This window comes from Aedes albopictus, chromosome 2, assembly GCF_035046485.1.
Source record: "Aedes albopictus strain Foshan chromosome 2, AalbF5, whole genome shotgun sequence".
Taxonomy (NCBI): Eukaryota; Metazoa; Arthropoda; class Insecta; order Diptera; family Culicidae; genus Aedes; species Aedes albopictus.
This window is the reverse complement of record NC_085137.1, coordinates 241,079,388-241,101,696: the sequence shown is the minus strand read 5'-3', so window position 1 is coordinate 241,101,696 and position 22,309 is coordinate 241,079,388. Positions and strand designations below refer to the sequence as shown.

General features: G+C 36.2%; 1 protein-coding gene across 1 annotated transcript in view; it reads left to right on the top strand.

Annotated features, from left to right (window-relative positions):
• LOC134286415 (uncharacterized) overlaps window positions 1-9,398 on the top strand; it is a 13,058-nt gene extending 3,660 nt beyond the window's left edge. The window contains exon 2 of the mRNA XM_062848025.1: window positions 9,259-9,398. Within this exon, the coding sequence (XP_062704009.1) occupies window positions 9,259-9,398 (140 nt within the window). The remainder of the gene's footprint in view (window positions 1-9,258) is intronic.
• Window positions 9,399-22,309: the final 12,911 nt, after the last annotated feature.

Genomic DNA, 22,309 nt, shown 5'->3' with positions numbered 1-22,309 from the left:
TGCTTTCAGTTTACAGGGATGCCAAATGATTTTCTAAAAATCTGTATCAGGGTTTTGGAAAATCTGTATTTGTCTGTATTTTGAAACTGTGACTGAAAGCCAAAAAACACGAGTTTTCGTAAATCCAGCCAGACCCCGTTAGAAATCTATATGTTGCAAATGTAAATTTTTGTGTTCCAACTTTTGCACTAACATTTCTATTTGCAGTAAGTTTTCACTAAATGGTTTAAATAGCACAACGTTATGATTTTGCATAGTAAAATAAATATGTATATTCTTAATAATTCTGAACTTTTACGTCGCCGAATTTTTGTGAAAATTTCTCCAGGGATTCTTCCAGGAATTTTCCCTGGGACTTTCCTGGGAGTTTTTCAAAAAATATCCTAAATCTGGTTCACGGGTTTCCGCAGAAATTCCTTTTGAAAATCCCCTTGGGATTCTTTAAAGGATTAAAGAGAAAATTCCTTCAGAGATTGCTACATAAGTTATGTTTGTATTTCTTAATATATTTATTCCAATATTTTTGGAGAAATTATTCCAAATTTCTTAGGAGTTTTTCTATAGCATGTCTCCGAAAATTTATCAATGAATTTCTCCAGGGGTTTCTCCAAGAATTTCTTGTCACGTATCTTGAAAAGATGCAATTCCAGGATATATTTTTCTTTAACAAGCATTCAGAGATTCTATCAGAAATTCAGAAACGATCAGTTTGTATGAAGAACTTGCATAATTTAAAATACACAAAAATAGAAAGATTATAAAAAATAAACTTCAAGAACCATTCCAGGAACTATTGCTTATATTTCTACCTAAAGAATTACTCCATTTTTTCAGTTTTTTTTGGAAATTCCTCTAGAAATTCTCAAATGATTTTTCTGGAAAGTTCCTACAGGAGTTGATCCAATAGTTTCTTGAGGTATTGCTCCAGGCACTGCTTTGGATTTGTTCAGACCTTTCTTCAGGATTTTTTTTCTTTTTTTTCCAAAAGATTCTCACAACAGTAGCTGCAGAACTTCAACTAATAAGCATTTTCCAAAGATTTTTTTCCAGAAATGTTTCAAAGAATGTTTGTAGAGGGTTCTCCGTTTTTTTTTAATTTCTTTATTGGTTTTCCAACGAACTCTTCCAAGTAATCTCTTCATAAACTGCACGAGATTTTTTTTTTCGATGAATCTTTCAGAAGTACCTCCAGCAGTTCTTCCAAGGATCTCTTTAGAAATCCTCCAGGGAATCTTTAAAAATTCAAGGAAAGATTTCTTAAAAAATCCACAAATACCTTTGTCAGCAATGTCTGCATTGTTTAAGAGATTGCTCTAGAAATTCCCCCACGGATTTTCCAGGATTCACTTCAGAAATATCTCAAGAATTCCTTCATTGATAGAGTTACTCCAGAAGTTTAACAAGTTTTTTTTTTCATTTTTTCAAAAAAAAACATGAAGGAGTTTCTGCAGGAATCACTGAACGAATTTTCCAAAAAAATCTTGGAGAACCCTGGGATGAGTTTTCGAACAAATCCCTTTAGGATTTGTGAATAATTTACTTAAAGAATATCAGAATTTTTATTTTTTCAGGAAAACTCCATGAAGTAACTTCGTAATTTTGAAGAAATCTCTGGGGATAAACATATCTTCACATACGAATTTCTGAAGAAATTTAAGCAGGAAATTCTGGAAGAAAGAGTTAGAGGAAGTAAAGTTAGTGGTATTTAAAAAGAAAATCGGAATAAGTACTGTTCCTTTTAATTCCACTAAGAATTTGCATTCTTTGACAGATGCGTATTTCGACCTCAACTGTTAGGTCGTCTTCGGTATCTCGTATTTGACTCGAATCCAGTCAAGTCCAGTCTAATCAAGTCAAGGGATGCAAATTCCTAGTGGAATTGAAAGGAACAGTACTTAACCCGAGTTTCTTTTTTTACATCCTAGAAGAAGTTTTTTGAACTTCCTGGGGAAATACCTGGAGAAACATTTCGGGAAATTCTTGGTGGAACGCATTACAAAACATTTGCAAAGATCCCAGAAATAAATTCTTCAGGTATTTCTTAAGGAATTTCCGTAGAAATTCTTTGGAAATATTTCTGAATGAATTTCTCAAAGAATCCGTGGGGATATTAATGGAGTTATCCGTCGACAAGAAATTTTTCGATAATTTTTTAAACAAATCTCCAAAAAGAGTGTGTTAAGTTTTTCTTTCTGGAGTTTAAGAAGGAACCCATAGAAATTTATTCAAAAGAATTCCTGGAGAAATTGATATAGGAATATCTCAAGAATGATCTTTAGAAATTTCTCAAGGAATCTCTACAAGAATTTCTTTAAAAAAAAATCCTTCCCATTACCGGTGTTCCATATGCTAGGCGCCTCTCCGTCTTTTACCGAAATTAGAAAAAAAAAACCTCCCATGCCGCCTTCTCTGTGCTTCAACAGGCTAAGATGGCCAAAATTGTTAGAGCGTGATATTCACACCCAAAGGACCTGAATTCAATTCGCGTTCGCAAATCTTTTCTTTTCATCTGCAAGGTAACGTTGAGAATGTTCAAAAATTTCCATCAAATATGACTTGTTCCTTTTGCTACATTCACATGCATCACATTTTTGCAAGTTGTTTTCGTACTCTGTAGTTTCCAAAAGTTCTATCGATTTTTAATCTTTAACACAATTTTATAGTTAGTAACTCAGTTGTTTGAAAGAGTGTGTACTGGCTATTTCTTCTCAGGTTCGATTCGATATTATTATTTAAATAAATAGTCATTATTTTCAATTTTCAACGAAAACATTATTCGTAAGTTTTCTTATTATTTTCATTCTACATATAAGAATGAAAAGCATAAAGAAACCAGGTATTTTGCTTAGCAAAGTTTTCAACTTTTATTTCACTTCAAGCTTAAATTTTCCTTACAACTTAATATTTCACTGGAAATTCGTGAGTCTTGCAAATTGTCAAGTAAACAGCAACACACATAAAAAAATCAGCAAAGATATAGTTTATCCGATTTTTTCATATACCAACATAATCTTTGAAAACTTGCTGAAAAACTTAATTTTGGGCGAAGGTTGAAAAGTTATATTTTACAAGATTAAGATTTCAACGTCATAAAAACACAAAGAAGCCCGCCCTTAACGTCTGCTTATTGCATATCTAGGACGTTTTGTGTTCCGTAATATTTTTTTTTTATTAAATTCAATTCGAAAGAAAAATTTTTCTTCAATGGAACGATTGAAAATTGAGGTCAAATGTGAAAAATATGAATAGTTAAATGGGTTTGTACTCTTAATATTTTTGTCGCTTTATTTTTCGTCTTGCGTGAATGTATGAGGAAAAAATATGTGGAGGAAAAATCTGTATCATGATCATGAAATCTGTATTTTTCTGTACTCTGTATCCTGTCTGTATCAACCTCTAAAAATCTCTATAATACAGAAAAGCTCATACATCGAAGATTTCTACATAACCATCATAAAACCAAACTCAAACCATTCAGGTTTAATGATGGTTTTCAAAGCCTCTCCAGAACAAATTGGACTTCAAGTTTTAGTTTGGGTTGTTACGAGAAAATGGAGAACCCTTATGGCGTTTCAAATTCCTGCGGCAGGTGAAACTTTTCTACACTTTACCTGAAAAGTACCGAAACTCCACAAACAATAATGAAGATAATTGCAAATGGTTCTCTATCGCAAAAAAGTGCTCCAATATCAAATGCGTGCAATCAGCGAAACTCATGTTACGGCTTCTGTTTGATTCTCCATCAATTTAAAACCGCGCTCCCGAGAGGAAGATAATGTATCAACTTGAATGAAATGCACATCGCTTTAAAAAACAATTATACATCCATCAAACACGTGCTTGCGTCTTGGAACCGCTCGCTCCTCAGCGTCAGCATGGGTACAATGTCAGTAACTGCTGCTGTTGCGGGGGTATAATCCATCTGTTTACTTACCGTCCGAAATAACAGCACTATCCACACCACTAATGGCAAAAATATTTTCATTTTTGCTGCAAAGAGAAAGAAAATAGAAAACAAACATTAGTTATGGATCGGTGTGTATGTACGCAATGTATGTATGAATCTTGAGGCGCACCAAGTGCACCACCAATGGTCAATAATGGTCAATATTTGCGATCGCCGTTTTTCCCCCGGTCGGAACACATGCTTCCGCGAGGCGGAAGAAGAGAACCTGGCTTATGGAGAATTCAAGAAAAAAACAGCCTTCTTTACGCTCGAATTAACTCTCTTCTACCATGTGGGAGCTGTTCCCGCACAAAAAAAACGTCCAAATATCGCCACAAGCTCAACTGATGATTATGGTAAACCACAAGGTAGGTAGGGTCAAGTGGGGTAAAATGCCATTTTTCAAACTTTCATCGTTTTCAATGATAATTAGCCTCATTTGATAGGCTTTCAAAGTGGTAACAGCAACTAGACAATATTTGCTCGATACTTCAGCAAAAATATTCACTAAATTATTGGATTTTCATCGATTTTTAGTGACTTTAAAAACTGATTCGTAAAACGGAAGTGGTGCAAAAAGACCATCTGCCATGGGGTAAAATGCCACTTCATGAAAACATTCAAAAATTACGTCCATCAGTTTTCGGGCATTTCCGACTCCTTTTCCCCCCTCTGTCCCGCTTTTTTCGTATACTCAATAAATGGAGTGATACCCCCTTCCCCGCAAAACGCCGATCGTAATGTTTGATTGACCCCTAACATGGAAAGCGTAGACAACAACAACCATGCGTCTCCTCCATGCGTGCCTCAATCTCGTTGGAAACACTTGGCTGGTAATAAAATCGCCAGAAAACCTTAATTGCAAGCACACAAAACCGGAAGTTGCTAATTTTCATTGGGAAATCAAAAGATTTTTCGTGGGTTTCGTGGCCTAGCTAATAGAAGAATGCTCGATGCAAACATATCTTGACACCATTCACCGATAGTAATGATCAAGTTTCATTCAGGAATGATTTTATGAGTTGGGCCATTTTACCCCATCTTGGCATTTTGGGCTTTGTTCCCCTAGATCGGTCTGAGATCCGGAGCTTCTTCGGGGGCTTGCGGCTCGATGGAAACCGATGACGATGATGATGGTGATGGCGTAGCGTAGCGTAGCAAAACGAAAATGGCGCGCAATTTTTCCCGTTCCTTTCGCTTGTTTTTCCTCGCGGTTTTGCTCGTCGTCGTCGTCAAGACGGGGCGACCTGCTGCCTGCCTCTAGTAGGTATCGCCAAGTTCCGTGACCACGCAGGCTGGCTGGCTGGAGTTGCTTCACAATTTTTACTGTTATACACTCAGCTGAGATGTTGGTTTTGTAGTAGTTTTAGAAATATTGTGACCACCTTGATAATGCCAAGTTAGAAATCAAAATAAACATAAAAGAAATTTTACGATATTCTACGGTACTGGAAAAATATCTAGTGATCGTCTAGTTCCAATCATCTCTTACACTTCCCATTAAATTTGAATTTTCTTTAATTCCATTTTCTAAGAGAAATTAAAAAAAAAAATGTAACTGAAGCCGGGAACCCAAATGCTGAACACTTCCTTAACCTTTTGGAGCCGGAGTGTTTTGTCTTCGCTAACGCAATTTAGCTGGCCTTGAACACGTTTCTTATGCACGGTTTCATCATCGGGGTCATATTGACCCCTTCGGCTCCAAAGGGTTTACCCTCGTAGTTGAAATTTTAATGAATTTATTGTAAATATATAAAACATTTATTTTTTATGTTTCTTGTGAAGTTCATGGTTTCCGAGGCTTCAAATATGTATCAGAGGCGTATCAAGGCTTTTCAAAGAATTTTAGGTGGTTTCCGAAGGGATTTTCGTTGAACCGAGGGGACCCCCTGAAATCCCCTAAAACGCCTAGGTAGGAATTCCCATAGAACATTGGCAATTATGCGTAAAACGGAATTTTAGAACATCTACGGAACGTCCCTGAAACTGTCTGAACCCTTCTGAAATCCCCTCTGGAACGCCTCTTACACTCCCTAGTCCCCTAGAACACCCCTGGAATTCTTCTAAATGCATTTGAGACCCTTTGGGACGCTCTTGACCCTCCTGAAACTCTTTGGGATTCCCTGAAACATTCTTGAAACGCCCTGAACCAGTGTTGCAAAAATTCATCTCATTTATTTGTATAGTAATTTTTTTTTTTTTTTTTTTTTTTTTTTAATTTCTTTGTATTTGTGAATTTTAACTTATTGCTAATTCTTCACACATATTTGTATAGTAACCAATGAATCCTCTCAGTAATGTTTGCTTCTAGACGCATTTCAAGCTTTTTCAAATGATAATTGATTGATTGATTTGTCTTTATTGAAGGACTTTCAGCCCTTGGCTGGTTCGTCTCTACCCAAATGATAAGCTATTCCTTGTCATTTGAATAAATTGTCACTCAAATGGTCAGCTGGACACAAAAAGTGGTCAACGTCTGCTCAAATTGTCAATTGAATGATCAGAAGTCAGTCAATTCCCAAGTAACATTTTAAGTTTTGTTCGGCTCTATAAAAGATCTTCATGACCAATTTTATATAACTTGCAATAAAACTGATTTATACATCAAATCCTCTTGATAACCGCTTTAAGAGCATCTTCCGGCTAAGTGGACCACTCTCGGAGAGGTTTCGCAAACCACATTAAGAGTAGCAATAAAACTGTTTTAAAACCTAGTTGATTTTTTTTCCATTCTCGAGGTTATGATGATGATTGTTGTTGTTTTTGTTTTCAAAAAAAAAAAAAAAACTATGACAGCTCAAGATGCAAAGAAGCTTCTTCAATGGCACGTAAAGTTCAGGAGGATGCATCATTCGTGAGTAGAATTTCAAAGTAATATTTTGGTAGTTATTGTGTTGATAGGCTTATGCGCATTCAATTTTACTGTGAATATTGGGGTTGCAGAAACATAAAATTAATGCGCTTCGAAATTGGTGAATATTATCATCTTGGAATGAAATAAACCAATTGGTTAATTTAGTAAAATACTCTCGAATCACAAGAAAACTCAGCTGAGAGAGTTTATTTATGTGAGCATGTTATGGAAATGGCAACAAACTATCAATTCATGGCTTATTTGAGCAAAATTAACTATTTTCCATTCACGTCAGCTAATTCTTGAATATGACGACGACCATAATTAGCGAAAATAAAACGAAAACAAGTTTACTTTTATGATGGCCACAATAAAACTAGCAGTGTCGCAGTTTCTGCTTTTCCACCAACAGATGTCGTTACTAATAGAAAGTATCGCCATCCGTTGGCAGTTTGAACAGTTTTATTGTGGTAATAATGAATGCCAAAAGGTTTACATTTCGGAGAGTTTTGTTTACTTTTACAATCCAGCTTTATGGATATCTTATAAAACTATAAAACATTTTATCAATGGTTTTCATAAAAGTAGCCATAAAACTGTGAGTTTTGCTTATTGCTTGGAACACCCCGGTGACCTCTTGAAAACTCCTGGAACGCTCCGGAAAACCACAAGAACACCCCTGGAGCGTCCATGTAACCTCCTGGAAAATCCTTGGAAACCATTGAAACCCCATGAAAGTGAGCACCCCTAGTGAGTATAGCGATTCGGATTCCGGCCCAGATCCAGCTTTTAATGGTCTTGACGCTGGGGTTGAAAAATTAAATAAACGATCGAGAAAACAAGACAGACACATTTATGAATTGCTGAAAATTACCTAAATGTCTAAATTGTATTATTTGTTGCATATTAAATCAAAGAAGACATGAATGTATCCACTTGGTGTAAAATGTTGGTTATACATTAAAATAATCCTAAAATCCTCTGCAAGTTCCAGAAACGCCTTTAAAATCCCTTCCGGAAGAAATTCCTGAAGCAATTCCTAACAGAAGCCCAGAAGAAATTCTCGGAGGGATCTCTGCAGGAATTCCCAGAAGAATCATGAAAAAATCCTGGAAGTAGTTCCTGGATGAATCCCGGAGAAGATTTTGAAGGAATACTGACAGAAGTTTCCGTCAGGGTTCTTTTAGTAAATCCTGACAGAGTTTCTGAAGGAAAGAATTCCGGAAGCAATCCCCCCCCCAGGGGTCCTGGGTGAAATTTCTGGAATATTTTCAGAAAGTCCAACAAAACTTCTAATGAAATTCCAAAAGAAACCACTGGGAGTTTCTCGGATGGAATTCCTGCAGGATTTCCGAAATTTATTGGGAAATCCCGGAATAAAGCTCTTGAAGTCCCAGAAGGAATGTTTGAAGGATTTCTGGAAGGAAGTTCTAGAAGAATCTCAGATAGAATCTTTTAAACATTGCAGAAGGGATCCCAGAGGAAATTTCCGAAGGAACCCAAAAAAAAAATCTCAGATGGAGCTCCATGAGGAATTGCAGAAGGAAATCCTAGAGATATCCTAGGATAAATTTGTGGAGAAACCGCGGAAAAATTTCCTGGAGGAATCTCAGGAAAAATTGCTGGGGTAATCCTTAAAAAATCCTAAAGGAACCTCAACATTTATTCGTAGAGAAAGAGTTGTGAAAGAATCTGGTAACTCCTGCAGTAATCTCAAACTGTGTTCCTTAAGAAACTCTCTGGGAGAATCCCGGGTAAACTTCCTCGCAAGAGCTCTTAAAGGAATCCCAGAAGGAGCCTCTTGACGAAGCTCAGAAGAAACTCCTGAAAAACCACCAAAAAGAACTTCTGAAGGAATCCTTAATAAACCCCTGAAAGAATCTCATCGAGCACTCCCTGAGAATCCCAGAAGAAACTCCTGGAACGAGGGAGGGGTTTTGGATGATAAACTCCTCTCATTACTGATGTTCCATATACTAGGCGCCCCTCCGCCTTTTGATGAAAATAGAAAAAAACCCTTCCCTTGCCGCCTGTTCTGCGCACGAGCCGGTTTCCAATCCTTGTACCGATATGATTGGACGATTGGATTAGTTTCTACCCTTTGTAGATTTGGATTAGTTGTACCCTTTGCTCCTTACCGTTTGGCAGAGAAGTTCCTGATCTGATCGTGATTCGAACTCATTCTTGTGCGAAGATCTTACTTTTTTCTACACGTTCTTGTGTAAAAATGTAAGGAAATATAAACTGTTGATCTGGCATGCTGAAATTATACGCTTGTGAACCACTGTTCAATAGCATCTCTATCGCTCACGTGGATGCGGAGAAATCACAATAACAGTGGTGCTCTCTGCAACAGCAGCCACGGTAGCGCAATGCCAACAACAACAGCTGGTCATTATGCAAAAATCGACGGAATGATCTAAAATAATGATAACTCGCTCGAAACCGACAATTCCAGTGACCGCTGCCTTGCGGACCGACCGACCGACCGTTCATTTGGGCATGCATCTGTTGCATGCATGGTCGCCGGCGAAAGGTTCGATTCCTCATCGACGCAACGCCAACGGTGCCGCCCAGCAGCAGCAGACCCTGGGATAGCTGTCGATACCCCCACGTATGGGGGACATCTTTCTTTCGTGCGATCAACACGACGACCTAATAGAACAGTCACGCAGAGGAAATGTAGGACTTTTCCCATGCAAACTTGAACCGGGCGTGTGTAGCTAGAGCTAGAAACTTCCGTGCTGTTGCACACCGTTGTTCTGGCAGTGCAGTGGGGAAATGACGACGACACGCTACAATCTACCTACATGTTACACGTTTTCCACGGCCAACAAACCTCAACTCGGCTGGCTGGCTGGTTGGAGGTTTCAGCCAGTTGTGGTAGGGAGAAGATAGCATCGATCGAGGTCGTCGGACGGTCGCCGCCGCCTGGCCTGGTCGGAGTTGGGGAGATGTGTTACATACATATACTGGTTTTCAAAATGATGGGGACAACTTGGAGAATCGTGATTTTGCAGAACACTGCTGCCGTGAATCGCAAGTCAGTCCCATATGTAAAAAGTAGGCGCACGGTGTGCCAAAAACCGTTATTAACAAATAAAAATGTCCACCCAAGTGGCACCCGGCATTCGAAAGATATACTATTCTAGTATCTCCTCTGAAAATTTGAAAATCTTTTATCGAGGGAAACTAAAATTTTTGTGATTTGAAGATTTTGAGCCATTTCTATAGGATTTTCTTATATGAGTAAATATGCACGCACGGTGTGCCTGATACCACTATTAACAAACAAAAATGTACTCCAAACTCACACCCGGCGTTCGAAAGATATACTATTCTAGTATCTCCTCCGAAAATTTGAAAATGTTTTATAGAGGGAAACCAAAGCTTTTGCTGTTTGAAGATTTCCCTATATTTTCATAGAATTAGCTCATATATGGGAATATTAGCATACGGTGGTCTTCATATCTTAAACAAATAATAACACTGCTAAACAAAATTTAAAAAAAATCGTATTATGAGATGAGAAAAAAAGAACAGGGTTTTGAAACCCTAGAAGTGTCGTAGTGAAAGAATTTTCGAAAAAATATTGGACTTCACAGTTAAAGACCGAAGTTTGAATTGAGAACTTGGGGTGGTCAACTGATATACGCATTAGAGTTTCTATGGTCGCAAACCCCTATTATTTTTTTTCTCATCACATGACGTGAACTAGTGTTGAACGGCGTCATGAGTTTCACAAATTCCAAAAGTACAATAAATATTCAAGCAACTTCTCTGAAAATTTGGCAACATTTTGTTTTATCTGTATTAACGAGATTTTTAGCCCTAGGCTAGTTCATCTCGGGACCCACGCTTTACTTCCCTTCAAGAAAGAACTCAAATTTTGTGAATTTGTCGGGAGTAGGATTCGATCCCAGGTCTTCGGCGTGATAGTCAAGTGTTCTAACCATCACACCAGGTCCGCTCCACATTTGGCAACATTTAATTGAGAGAGATGTCAATTACCGTAGTTACATATTTCATAGTTCTACCTGCTACTCGAATACAAATAAAAATGTGGCACGCCGTGAGCGTTGATTACATAAACTTCCTAAGTGTTTGGCACCGTTTTTTTTTGTTTTTAAGCACGCTATAACTATATTGGTATCTTGACGGTGAATTTGAAAACGTTTCATGGTGAAACGAGAGTTCAACTGAATTAACAGCCCAATGTTTTGGTATTCCTAGGAAGCTTTGTCAATCGTTGGTATAATGTTTAAGATATTGAAGCTTTCAAAGTAAACCTAAATGCTTATCGTTTTACTACCCAGCTTTTATACGTCATGTTACTAACGTGTCTTCCGTGAATTTAGAAATTTTACATTTGAATGATCATCAGTAACAACAATTTTAAGCTTTCAATTTCATTGCAGATATGCATACTACCGCTTTATCTATAAACACTTTAAAAACACTTACTGAGTTTTGTAATAGTATCGCAAAAAATGTGATATATAATAAAAGTTTTAGATGAGTTACAAAATATATATTCATTGCGAGGAATGAGGGGCTGTTCATAAACCACGTAGACCAAAATTTGGCAATCTCAGACCTGCCCCTCCCCCCTCGTAGACTTTTGTCCATACAAAAATTTTGAAATTTGTATGGAGCGTAGACTTTGGCCAGACCCCTCCTCCCCCCAAAAAGTCTACATGGTTTATGAACGGCCCCTGATTAACATGAGAAATTGAAATAATATTCTATGAAGTTACTACATTTTCATTACACTTTATCAAGACATGATACGATATTTTCAAACCACTGTAATTTGCGAGTGTTTCAATGAAATGTTGTCAAATTTTCAGAGAAGTTGTTTGAATGTTGTATCTTTGGAATGGTGTTTGTGAAACTTATTAATATGATTTTGTTTATGATTTGAAGAGCCAATGAAACATCCTATGACAATATTACCATATATGGACTTATTCTATGAAAATAGAGGAAAATCTTCAAACAGTAGAAACTTTGGTTTCCCTCGATAAAACAATTTCAAATTTTCGGAGGAGATATTAGAATAGTATAGCTTCTGAACACCGGGTGTGAGTTTGGAGTACATTTTTATTTGTTAATAGTGCTATCAGGCACACCGTGCGTGCATATTTACTCATATAAGAAAATCCTAGAGAAATGGCTCAAAATCTTCAAATCACAAAAACTTTAGTTTCCCTCGATGAAAGATTTTCAAATTTTCAGAGGAGATACTAGAATAGTATATCTTTCGAATGCCGGGTACCACTTGGGTGGACATTTTTATTTGTTAATAACGGTTTTTGGCACACCGTGTAGGCATTTAGAAAATGGACTCTGAAGTTTTAAAACTCGATTTGTATGGGAAATTTCAAAAAAAAATCGCCAGAAGCTGAAAACTTCTGCGATCATTATGAAACTTTCACAAATTGTTTCAAACGTGGAAATGTAACTGCGAAAAATATAAAACTGGTTTAAACAGTGTTTGATTTTGTATTGCAGGGTACATGAGTTCGTAATGAGACTGACTTACGATTACTTTTCATTATGGGACTATCTGACTTGCGGTTGTTTTTCGATTTTACTGAACAAACTATATACTTTTATTCGCACAGCTGAAAGATCATCCGAAGAAACATCGAAAACTGCCATTAACTCAATTTTGTCCAAAATGCAGATGGGACTGACTTGCGATTCACGGCTGACAGGATGCTGAGTTGTTTCATGATGGAAATTTCGCAGTAACGTCACATGTGATGTTCACTAGCCAAGAAAAAGGTATTTTTTACAGAACAACCTGTACAAATAAAAAATTTCTTGTAAAAAATCTGTCGAAATTACTGTAAAAATTAGTTATATTATTTTTTTGTTTTTTTAACTCTTGTATTGGCGATCAAATGTGAGGTTAGGTAACGCAAAATTTTCAACTTTAAAAGCAAAAATAATATATTTCTGGTCAATGCATTGCATGAAAGTTATGAGAAAACGCAATTATTTCACTTTTCTTCCATTCGTATCATTAGTAATTCAGTATGGGGTTCGTAATTCACTGTTTCAGAAAAGCGCCACCTGCGCAATTTAGAATTGCGTTTGATCAATGGCTACATATGAACAAATAGAAAAATAAAAAAAATGTTTGCGGAGCTGACAAGGTAGATTCGTCTTCAGGTCCGTTAACAGGCACGCAGAAAAATAAATTGTAAACATCAATAAATTCAAGTTCAAATCAACCGATTCTCCAGTTTGCTATAGCGACAAACTGATTTCTAGTTTAAACTTAACCGCTCCATTGTTTGATAATATAAATATTTTCATTTGCTGAAATTTTTGACAGTTTTTTAGAACAAACAGAAATTTGGTAGTTTCAACATAAAATAACAGATTGTTTTAAACGACTGCACTTTTGCCACTAACAAAGCCGGGAAGTGATTGTGTTGGTGACGGCAGCTCGGAAATCTAATTTTAGACACTCGACAAGCGAATGGAAGCGAACACGAATAAAAAAGGTAAAAAAATCGAAACCGACCAACTTTTTGTGGATGCGGTCTTGAGTACCTGCGCGTTATCCATCACGGCCAAAACTCCACTTGGAAGTTGGAGTGATGGATTTGCTACAGTTTCTTCGTTGTGGCGATGTTGGGGCAAGAATTTTAAAGATGTATGAATGCTTCCGGGCCATGTTTATGTTCCCCATTTTGTTGAAACAAATGAAGATTTTAACGTTATATGGAATTATGGGAATTGGTTGTTTTGACACTAAGTAAGAACAAAGAAATAAAACTTTGCAATAAGTATATGCGTAGTTTAAAAATCAACCATGCGTTTTATTGTTTTAAACAAGCCTCATTTTTCTGCGTGTGGTTAAAAACATTGAAAATGAATGTAGTTTTGAAGATTTTCTAAAAATCTTTAAAGCCAAAAAAATAGTGCTGCGGATATCATTTGTGAGATAAATACACCAGGAGCCTAAACATTGCGAATAACTTTTTGAGGAATGCCTGGGTGAAATTTTTAGTAAATGTTTCTAGTCAGGCTATTGAAGATATTTTGAATATAAAAAAACAGCCGCAAATACTGGAATTTCTCCAGAAAACTAGGCTATGAGACAAAAGGTCGAAAAAGGGCGAAAGACTAAAATTTATTTGGTCCAGAGAAACTGATGCTTCTTTGAGCTATCGACTTTGGACTTTGTCTTTGGAGCTTTTGCAAAAAAAACAGTGAGAGGTAGAACTGTCGGTAATCGTATGAATTTTAAACAAATTTGAGGGTTGCCGTAACAAATCTTCAGGGACTGTTTACAGAATATCATAAGAATAATTGAAGTGGACTCCAAGGAAACACTTGGATTTAATTGGAAAATCTCTATTTTTTTAAGTTGTTCAATTTAAAATACCGTCGTGCGGGGTGTCATTGGGCCACTATTCCGCACGTTCAGAATACTACGAGATTGCATATTGTGTGCTACTAGAATACATAATCATATATATAAAATCCCAGAGTTGTCTGTCCTTCCGTCACGCTTTGAAATGTTTCGTTGAAATGTTTCACCATAGTTGTATCATATTTCTAAAAGGAACGAGAACATTCTGGATATTTTTTGACTTTCCAGAAATAATAAGAAGAACCTTCTGGAATGTTCTGGTACATCAATATTCTAAAAATTCTAAGAACTTTCCGAAAGATCCAGAAAATAAATAACGTTCTGGAATGTTCTAAAATATGGAACTTCTTAAATTTTCGAGAATCTCCTTGAAGTTTCTGGATGCTTCAGAAAGAAGAAGAAGAAGAAGAACCTTCTGCAGCATTATGGAACATCTTTTTTTGGCGTAACGACCCAACTGGGACAAAGCTTGCTTCTCTGTCTATGAGCTCAGTTATTAACTGAGAACTTCGTCTTCTAATAACAACTTCTAAGTTGTTAAACGTTTTAGAAAAGAAACTTCTAGAATGTTCTAGAGCATGCAACTTTATTATATTGGGAAAAGGTTATGGACGTTAGGGAACGAGCAAGGAAGCAAAAAAGAACCATCTAGAATGTTCTGGAACATAAAAATCCATAAAATTTCCAGAAACCTCCTGAAAGATACTAAACGTTACAAAAGTAAAACAACCATCTGAGATATTCTGGATATCATACTTCCTCAAATATCGAAAACTTTCTGCGCGTTACTAAACGTTTCAAACAGAGAAAGGAGAAGAACCTTCTGGAATGTTCTGTACACTTTTCATTCTTAATTTCAAGAACTTTCTGGAAGTTAATGAAAGTCCAAGAAAGAAGTAAAGGGCCTTCTAAAATGTTCTGGAACACCAAAGTTCATAAAATTTCGAGACCTTTATAGAGATTACTGAATGTTTCAGAAAGAAGAATAAGAATCTACGAAAATGTTCAGATAATCAAAATTCTTAGAACTTTCGAGAAGTTACTGGACAAAAACAAGACAAAGACCTTCTGCAAACTTTTTTCAATTTACGAAAAGTGTCTGAGAGTTTGTGAACGTTCCAGAAAGAAAGAAAAATATCCTTTAAGAAGGTTCTGGAACAACCAAATTCATAAAATATTTGAGAAATTTCTGGAAGCTACTGAACATTCCAAATAAAAACAGAAAAAATCTCTAGAATATTCTGGAACAGTAAACTTCCAGGTACTTTCTAGAAGTTACAGAATGTTTCAGAAAGAATAAGAAAACTAACCTTCTGGAATTTTCTGGAACAATTTTTTTAATGCCGATTATGTTCGGGGAGTTTGTCAACGTTCAAGAAAAAAAAATGTCAAATGGACCGTCTGAAAAGTTCTGGAAAATCAGAATTCATTAAATTTTGAGAACTTTCTGGAGATTACTAAACGTTCAAGACAGAAGCATTCTTTAGAGAGATTCTGGAATGTTCTCGAAAACAGTTTCATTGAAGATGTGTAACTGGAATTTTAAAAACAATCTATTTCTAGCTAACGTGGCTAGCCACGTCGGGTCAGCTAGTTCTAAAATAGTTTGCGTCCACCGTCGAATTCTCGGACTTATATTGAATCCGTGGGATCGATGGACCAATGTTACCCCCTAGGTACAATGTCACCCCGAACGATGAAACTGGAATTTAAACGAGTTAACTATGAAGATTCAGTTCTCATAGATGGCTTGAGATAATCTTAAATTTCTTTAAATATGGTAACTTACGTATTTTCGGCAGTTTTGATCTCTTCGTCATGGTTTTTTTTAAATCTGTTGGTCTCAGAGTTGGCCTCAAATCCTTCCCAACTAAGCTAAGTTATATGCCCAAGTTTCAGGCAATTCGGCCCATAAAATCCCCCATGACAATATTTGGATATCCGCACAAATTTCCACAGCAATAAATTCAAATAAACAATTACTAAATTGATTGAAAGTTCTGCTTTTAATTCGTCAGGAATTCCATCAAATTACCAGCCAAAACTCACACCTTCGCTAATTTACGAATTTTATGTTTTCCATAGTCTTCTGTTGGAGATCCATCAGTTCCAGAATTTCAGTGAATATAATATATAAGAGTTCGATGTAACAATGAATGATTCTCTAGCACATCTAACAGAAAATGTCAAAAAGTGGTCCAAGTGATGGAATTTTGAGACAGGACAGTTTTTATTGTAATTTTAATAAGATGTGACACTCAGTAAAAAAATAGGTTCCCAGTTACCAAATATCATGAAAATTTGGATCTTTGCTCAGTTTCGCATGCAGATTCAGAATATGAAATAATCTGAACAGCGCTAAACTGCTCTCGGAGTCACATGATACAATAGAAAAACGCAAGAAAAGCGCATTTGAAGTTTCAAAATAATCTTTGACTATTGTCGAATTTGATTGACTTCAACGCTATTCAACTGTCGAAACATATATATAAATTCATATGCCAGGGCAAGTTTTTCGGCTTCGCAGTCACCAAACGCAATCAAACGACTAAATATCGTTTTTCCGACTGTGCCCGCGGATGCCTTACGGGATTGAAATATAAACACGGATAGATGAACTTCACTTTACGTTTTATTTCATACTGATCACGTACAACTTGATGTGCTCTATATATAGTCCGATCTACCCTATTTGCTTACAAGGAATGTTCCAGTAAACTATTGTGGTATGCAATATTGTTTCACAGGTTTACAAAAGAAGGTATAAGAAAATTCTGGACATGTCAAAGACCTTATGGACAATGCAATGAGGGTTTACAATGATAATAATGAATAGGTTGATGATAACAATGCGAAAGATTCGATATTGTATGTTTTTGGGCCATCGACATGAGACATAATCGTTTGCCGAGGAAAACACCCCTGCAGCTAACTGGCGGCTTCAACACCGACGTTTCGGTGTTTATTACATCTGCTTCAGGGAATTCTACAATTAAAACAATTAAATTAATATGTTTTCAATATTTCAAAAATACGAATCAAAATATGACGTTTGACATAAATGGCGGCAAAAAGAAGCTTATTTAAAATTTATATGGGAGCGATTTGTTGAATCACCTCCATCGGGTTTTGTACTGGGTGGAGCTGTAACCAAGCAGTTGCCAGCTATCAAAATGTGATATCAAATACTTTATTTGTTAAAATTTAAAATGGAATGGTGTTTGTATATCACGAATAGGCTCGGGAACGGGTCGACGAAACCAAGGCTAGAATACAAGAAAATCTGAAACTCCATTTTGGGAGACACTTTTTTATGAAAACAGATTAAAAAAAACGCTGAAGGCAGGTAGTACGATGCGTATAGGATATATCGGGACAGCTAGTTTTAAAAAGATTTCGGGTTATTATTATCACAGTGCTTCAGATTAAGGTGTTCTTTTGAATAAAACTTAAAAATCAATATTTTTGCAAAACAAAGAAATACTATTATTCCGATTTCTTTAGGGATACCAGCATTAAGGCATTTAAAATATTCACGCTAAAAAACTCTATTTCGGTAGAATCCAGTTAGGTCAAAACTATTTAGATTCCTCCATTTAGGTAACGTTACCTAAATGGAATCTGATTGTGCTCAGAGCAGTTGGAGTGTTTTAGATTAGGGATAAGGTTGGTTTACGGAAAATAAGTAGCGAGTGGAGCTTAAGTGAGTCTAGGGCGTGCTAAGGGGTGGGGGGGGGGGTGGTACGATGATGGAGGGAGGGGGGGGGGGGTTCTTTCACTTGAGACCCTGCGAAACCCCCGAAAACACTTGCGTAATGCCTACCAAAAATCCTCTGAAGCTCTCTGAAATGCTTTCGAAATGCCCCTAAAACTCTCTCGGCCCCCTTGTAATGCATCTAAGACTCTCTGAAACCATAAAAAAACGCCTATATAACGCCTGTGTAATGCCTCTAGAATCCGCCGAAAATCCTTTGAAGCTTCCTGAAATGCCTTCGAAATTCCCCTAAAACCCCTTCGAACTCCATGTATCGCACCTGAGACCCTCAGAAACCATCGAAAACGCCTACGTAACGCCTCTGAAACTAACCAAAAATTCTCAGAAGTTTTCTGAAATACCTTCAAAATTTCCCTAAAACCCCTTCGGACCCCATGTAACACACCTGAGACCCTCAGAAATCACAGAAAAACGCTTACATTACGCCTCTGACACACGGCTAAAACCCTCTGAAGCATTTAGGAATGCCTTTGAAATCTCCTCAAAACCCCATCGAATGCCATGTTACGCAACTGAGACTCTTCGAAGTAAACCCCTTCGAAAACGCCCCTGGAAATCCCCAGGCAGCGCCTCTGACAACCCCCCCCCCCTCTCACCTTCAAACTTCCGTTAAAGCACACTGAAACCCCTCATGGCCCCTTTAAATCTCCAGGCCACTCGCCTTTCTTAAAGTTCTTTGCAATATTCAAATCCATTTAGGTATGAAACTGAATCCATTTATGTAATGATTCCATTTAGGTCAGGGATGCCAGATGATTTTTCCAAAAATCTGTATCAGGATTTTAGAAAATCTGTAATTGTCTGTATTTTGAAACTGTGACTGAAAGCCAAAAAAACACCAAGTTTCCGTAAATCCTGTCAGACCCCGTTTGAAATCTGTGGGTTCAACATGTAAACAACATGTTTGTGTTCCGAATTTTGCACGAACATTTCTGTTTGCAGTAAGTTTTCACTAAACGGTGTGAATAGCAGAACGTTATGGTTTTGAATAGTAAAAAAATATGTCTATTCTTAATAATTCCGAACTTTTACGTCGCCGGATTTCTGTGAAAATTTCTCCAGGGATTCTTCCAAGAAATTTCCCTGGGACTTTCCTGGGAGTTTCTCGAAAAATATCCTGAAACCGGTTCACGGGTTTCCGCAGAAATTCTTTTCGAAAATCCTTATGGGATTCTTTAAAGGATTAAAGAGAAAATTCCTTCAGTGATTGCTACACAAGCTATGCTTGTATTTCTTAATATATTGTTTAAAATATTTTTGGGAAATTCCTCCAAATTTTTATCAGGAGTTTTTCTATAGCATTTCTCTGAAAATTTATCAATGAATTTCTCCAGGAGTTTCTCCATGTATTTCTTCTCACGTATGTTAAAAAGATGCAGTTCCAGGAGATATTTTTCTTCAACAAACATTTAAAGATTCTATCAGAAATTTAGAAACTTTTAGTATGTATGAAGAACTAGCATAAGTTAAAATACACAAAAAAGAGAGATTATAAAAGATAATCTTCAAGAACCATTCCGGAAATTTTTGCTTGAATTGCTACCTAAAGGATTACTCCATTTTTTTCAGAAATTTTCTCGGGATTTTTTTTGGAAATTCCTCTAGAAATTCTCGAAAGATTTTTCTGTAAAGTTCCTTCAGGAGTTTATCCAATAGTTCCTTGAAGTATTCCTCTAGGCATGGCTTTGGATTTGTTCAGACCTTTTTTCAGGGATTTTTTGTTCATTTTTCTTTAAGATTTTCTCAACAATTGGTTCTGCAGCAATTGTTGAGAGAATCTCTTGGAACTACTAATAAGCTTTATTCAAAGATTCTTTCTAGAAAAGTTTCAAAGTATATTTGTAGAGGGTTCTCCAGTTCTTGTAGGTTTCTCAACGATTCCTTGGAAAATCTCTTTTTTTATTTCTTTATTGGTTCTTTAGAATATTCTTCCAAGAAATCTTTTCATGAACTGCACGAGTTTTTTTTTTCGATGAATCCTTCAGAAGTACCTCCAGCAGTTCTTCCAAGGGTTTCTTCAGAAAATCCTCCAAGGAATCTTTAGAAACTCAATGAAGGATTTCTTAAAAAAAATCAACAAGTGCCTTTGTCTGCAAAGTTTGCATTTTTTAAGAGATTTCTTTAAAAATTCCTCCACGGATTTTCCAGGAATCACAGCAGAAATTTCTCAAGGATTCTTGCATAGATAGAGTTACTCCAGAAGTCTATCAAGATTTTTTTTTCATTTTTTCTTAAAACAAACATGAAGAAGTTTCTGCAGGAATCGCTGAACGAATTTCTCAAAAAATCTTGGAGATCCCTGGGAAGAGTTTCCGAACAAATTCCTTTAGGATTTGTGAATAATTTACTTGAAAAATTTCAGAATTTTTTTTTCAGGTATACTTTATGAAAGAACTTCTAAATTTTGAAATCTTGATGAAATCTCTGGAGATAAATATATCTTCACATACGAATTTCTAAAGAAATCTAAGCAGAAAATTCTGAAAGAAATCTAACTCTTAAGTAAAGTAAAAAGTAAAAAGAAAATCGGGTTAAGTACTGTGCCTTTGAATTCCACTAAGAATTTGCATCCTTTGACAGATGCGTATATCGACCTCGATTGTAAGGTCGTCTTCGGTATCTCGTACTTGACCCGACTTCAGTCAAGTCCAGTCGAGTCAAGTGCGAGACACTGAAGACGACCTTACAGTTGAGGTCGAAATACGTATCTGTCAAGGGATGCAAATTCTTAGTGGAATTGAAACAGTACTTAACCCGAATATCTTTTTTTACATCATAGAAGAAGTACCTGGAGAAACATTTCGAGAAATTCTTGGTAGAACGCATTACAAAACATTTGCAAAGATCCCAGAAATACATTTTTCAGGTATTTCTTAAAGAATTTTCGTAGAAATTCTTTGGAAATATTCCTGAATAAATTTCTCAAAGAATCCGTGGAGATATCAATGGAGTTATCCGTCGACAAAAAAAAAATCGATTACTTTTTAAACAAATCTGTGTAAAGTTTTTCTTGCTGGAGTTTAAGAAGGAACCCATAAAAATCTATTCAAAAGAATTCCTGGAGAAATTAATTAAGGAATATCTTAAGAATGCCCTCTAGAAATTTCTCAAGGAATCCCTGCAAGAATTTCTTTAAAAAAAAACCCTTCCCGTTACTGGTGTTCCATACACTAGATGCCTCTCCGCCTTTTACCGAAATTAGAAAAAAAACCCTCCCATGCCGCCTTCTCTGTGCTTCAAAAAGCTAAGATGGGCAAAATTGCTAGGGCGTGATATTCACACCCAAAGGACCTGAGTTCAATTCGCGTTCGCAATTCTTTTCGTTTCATCTGCAAGGTAACGTTGAGAGTGTTCAAATATTTTCATCACATATGAAGTGTTCCTTTTGCTACACTCGGTGCATCATATTTTCGCAGGTTGTATTCGTACTCTGTAGTTTCCAAAAGCTCTGTCGATTTTTTATCTTCAACACAATTTTATAGTTGTTTGAAAAGGTGTGTACTGGCTATTTCTTCTCAGGTTCGATTCGATATTATTATTTAAAAAACTGTCTTTATTTTCAGTTTTCATCGAAAACATTATTCGTAAGTTTTCTCATTATTTTCATTCAACATATAAGAATGATAAGCATAAAGAAACCAGGTCTTTTGCTTAGCAAAGTTTCCAGCTTTTATTTCATTTTTCATGTACTGAAGCTTAAATTTTCCTTACATCTTCATATTTCACTGGAAACTCACGACTCTTGCAAATTGTCAAGCAAACAATAATACACATAAAAAAGAATCAGCAAAGACATAGTTTATTCGATTTTCCATATACTAACATAATCTTTGAAAACTTGCTAAAAAACTTCATTTTGGGCGAAGGTTAAAAAGTTTTATATTACATGATTAAGATATCAACGTGATAAAAACATAAAAAACACCCATAACGTATGCTTATTACATATCTAGGACGTTTTATGTTTCGTAATATTTGTTTTATTAAATTCAATTCTAAAGAAAAATTTCCTGTAATAAAATGATTGAAAATTGAGGTCAAATGTGAAAAATATAGATAATTCAATGGGTTTGTACTCTCAATAACTTTAATCACTTTATTTTCCATCTTGCATGAATGTATGAGGAAAAAAATATGTGGAGGAAAAATCAGTATCAAGGTCATGAAATCTGTATTTTTTCTGTACTCTGTATCCTGTCTGTATCAACCTCTAAAAATCTGTATAATACAGAAAAATCTGTATATCTGGCATCTCTGATTTAGGTACACATTCTATTTATGCAGTCCCGGCTCATTACCTAAGTGGAGGTTTTAGTTTATTAGTACTATTGTATCCTATAT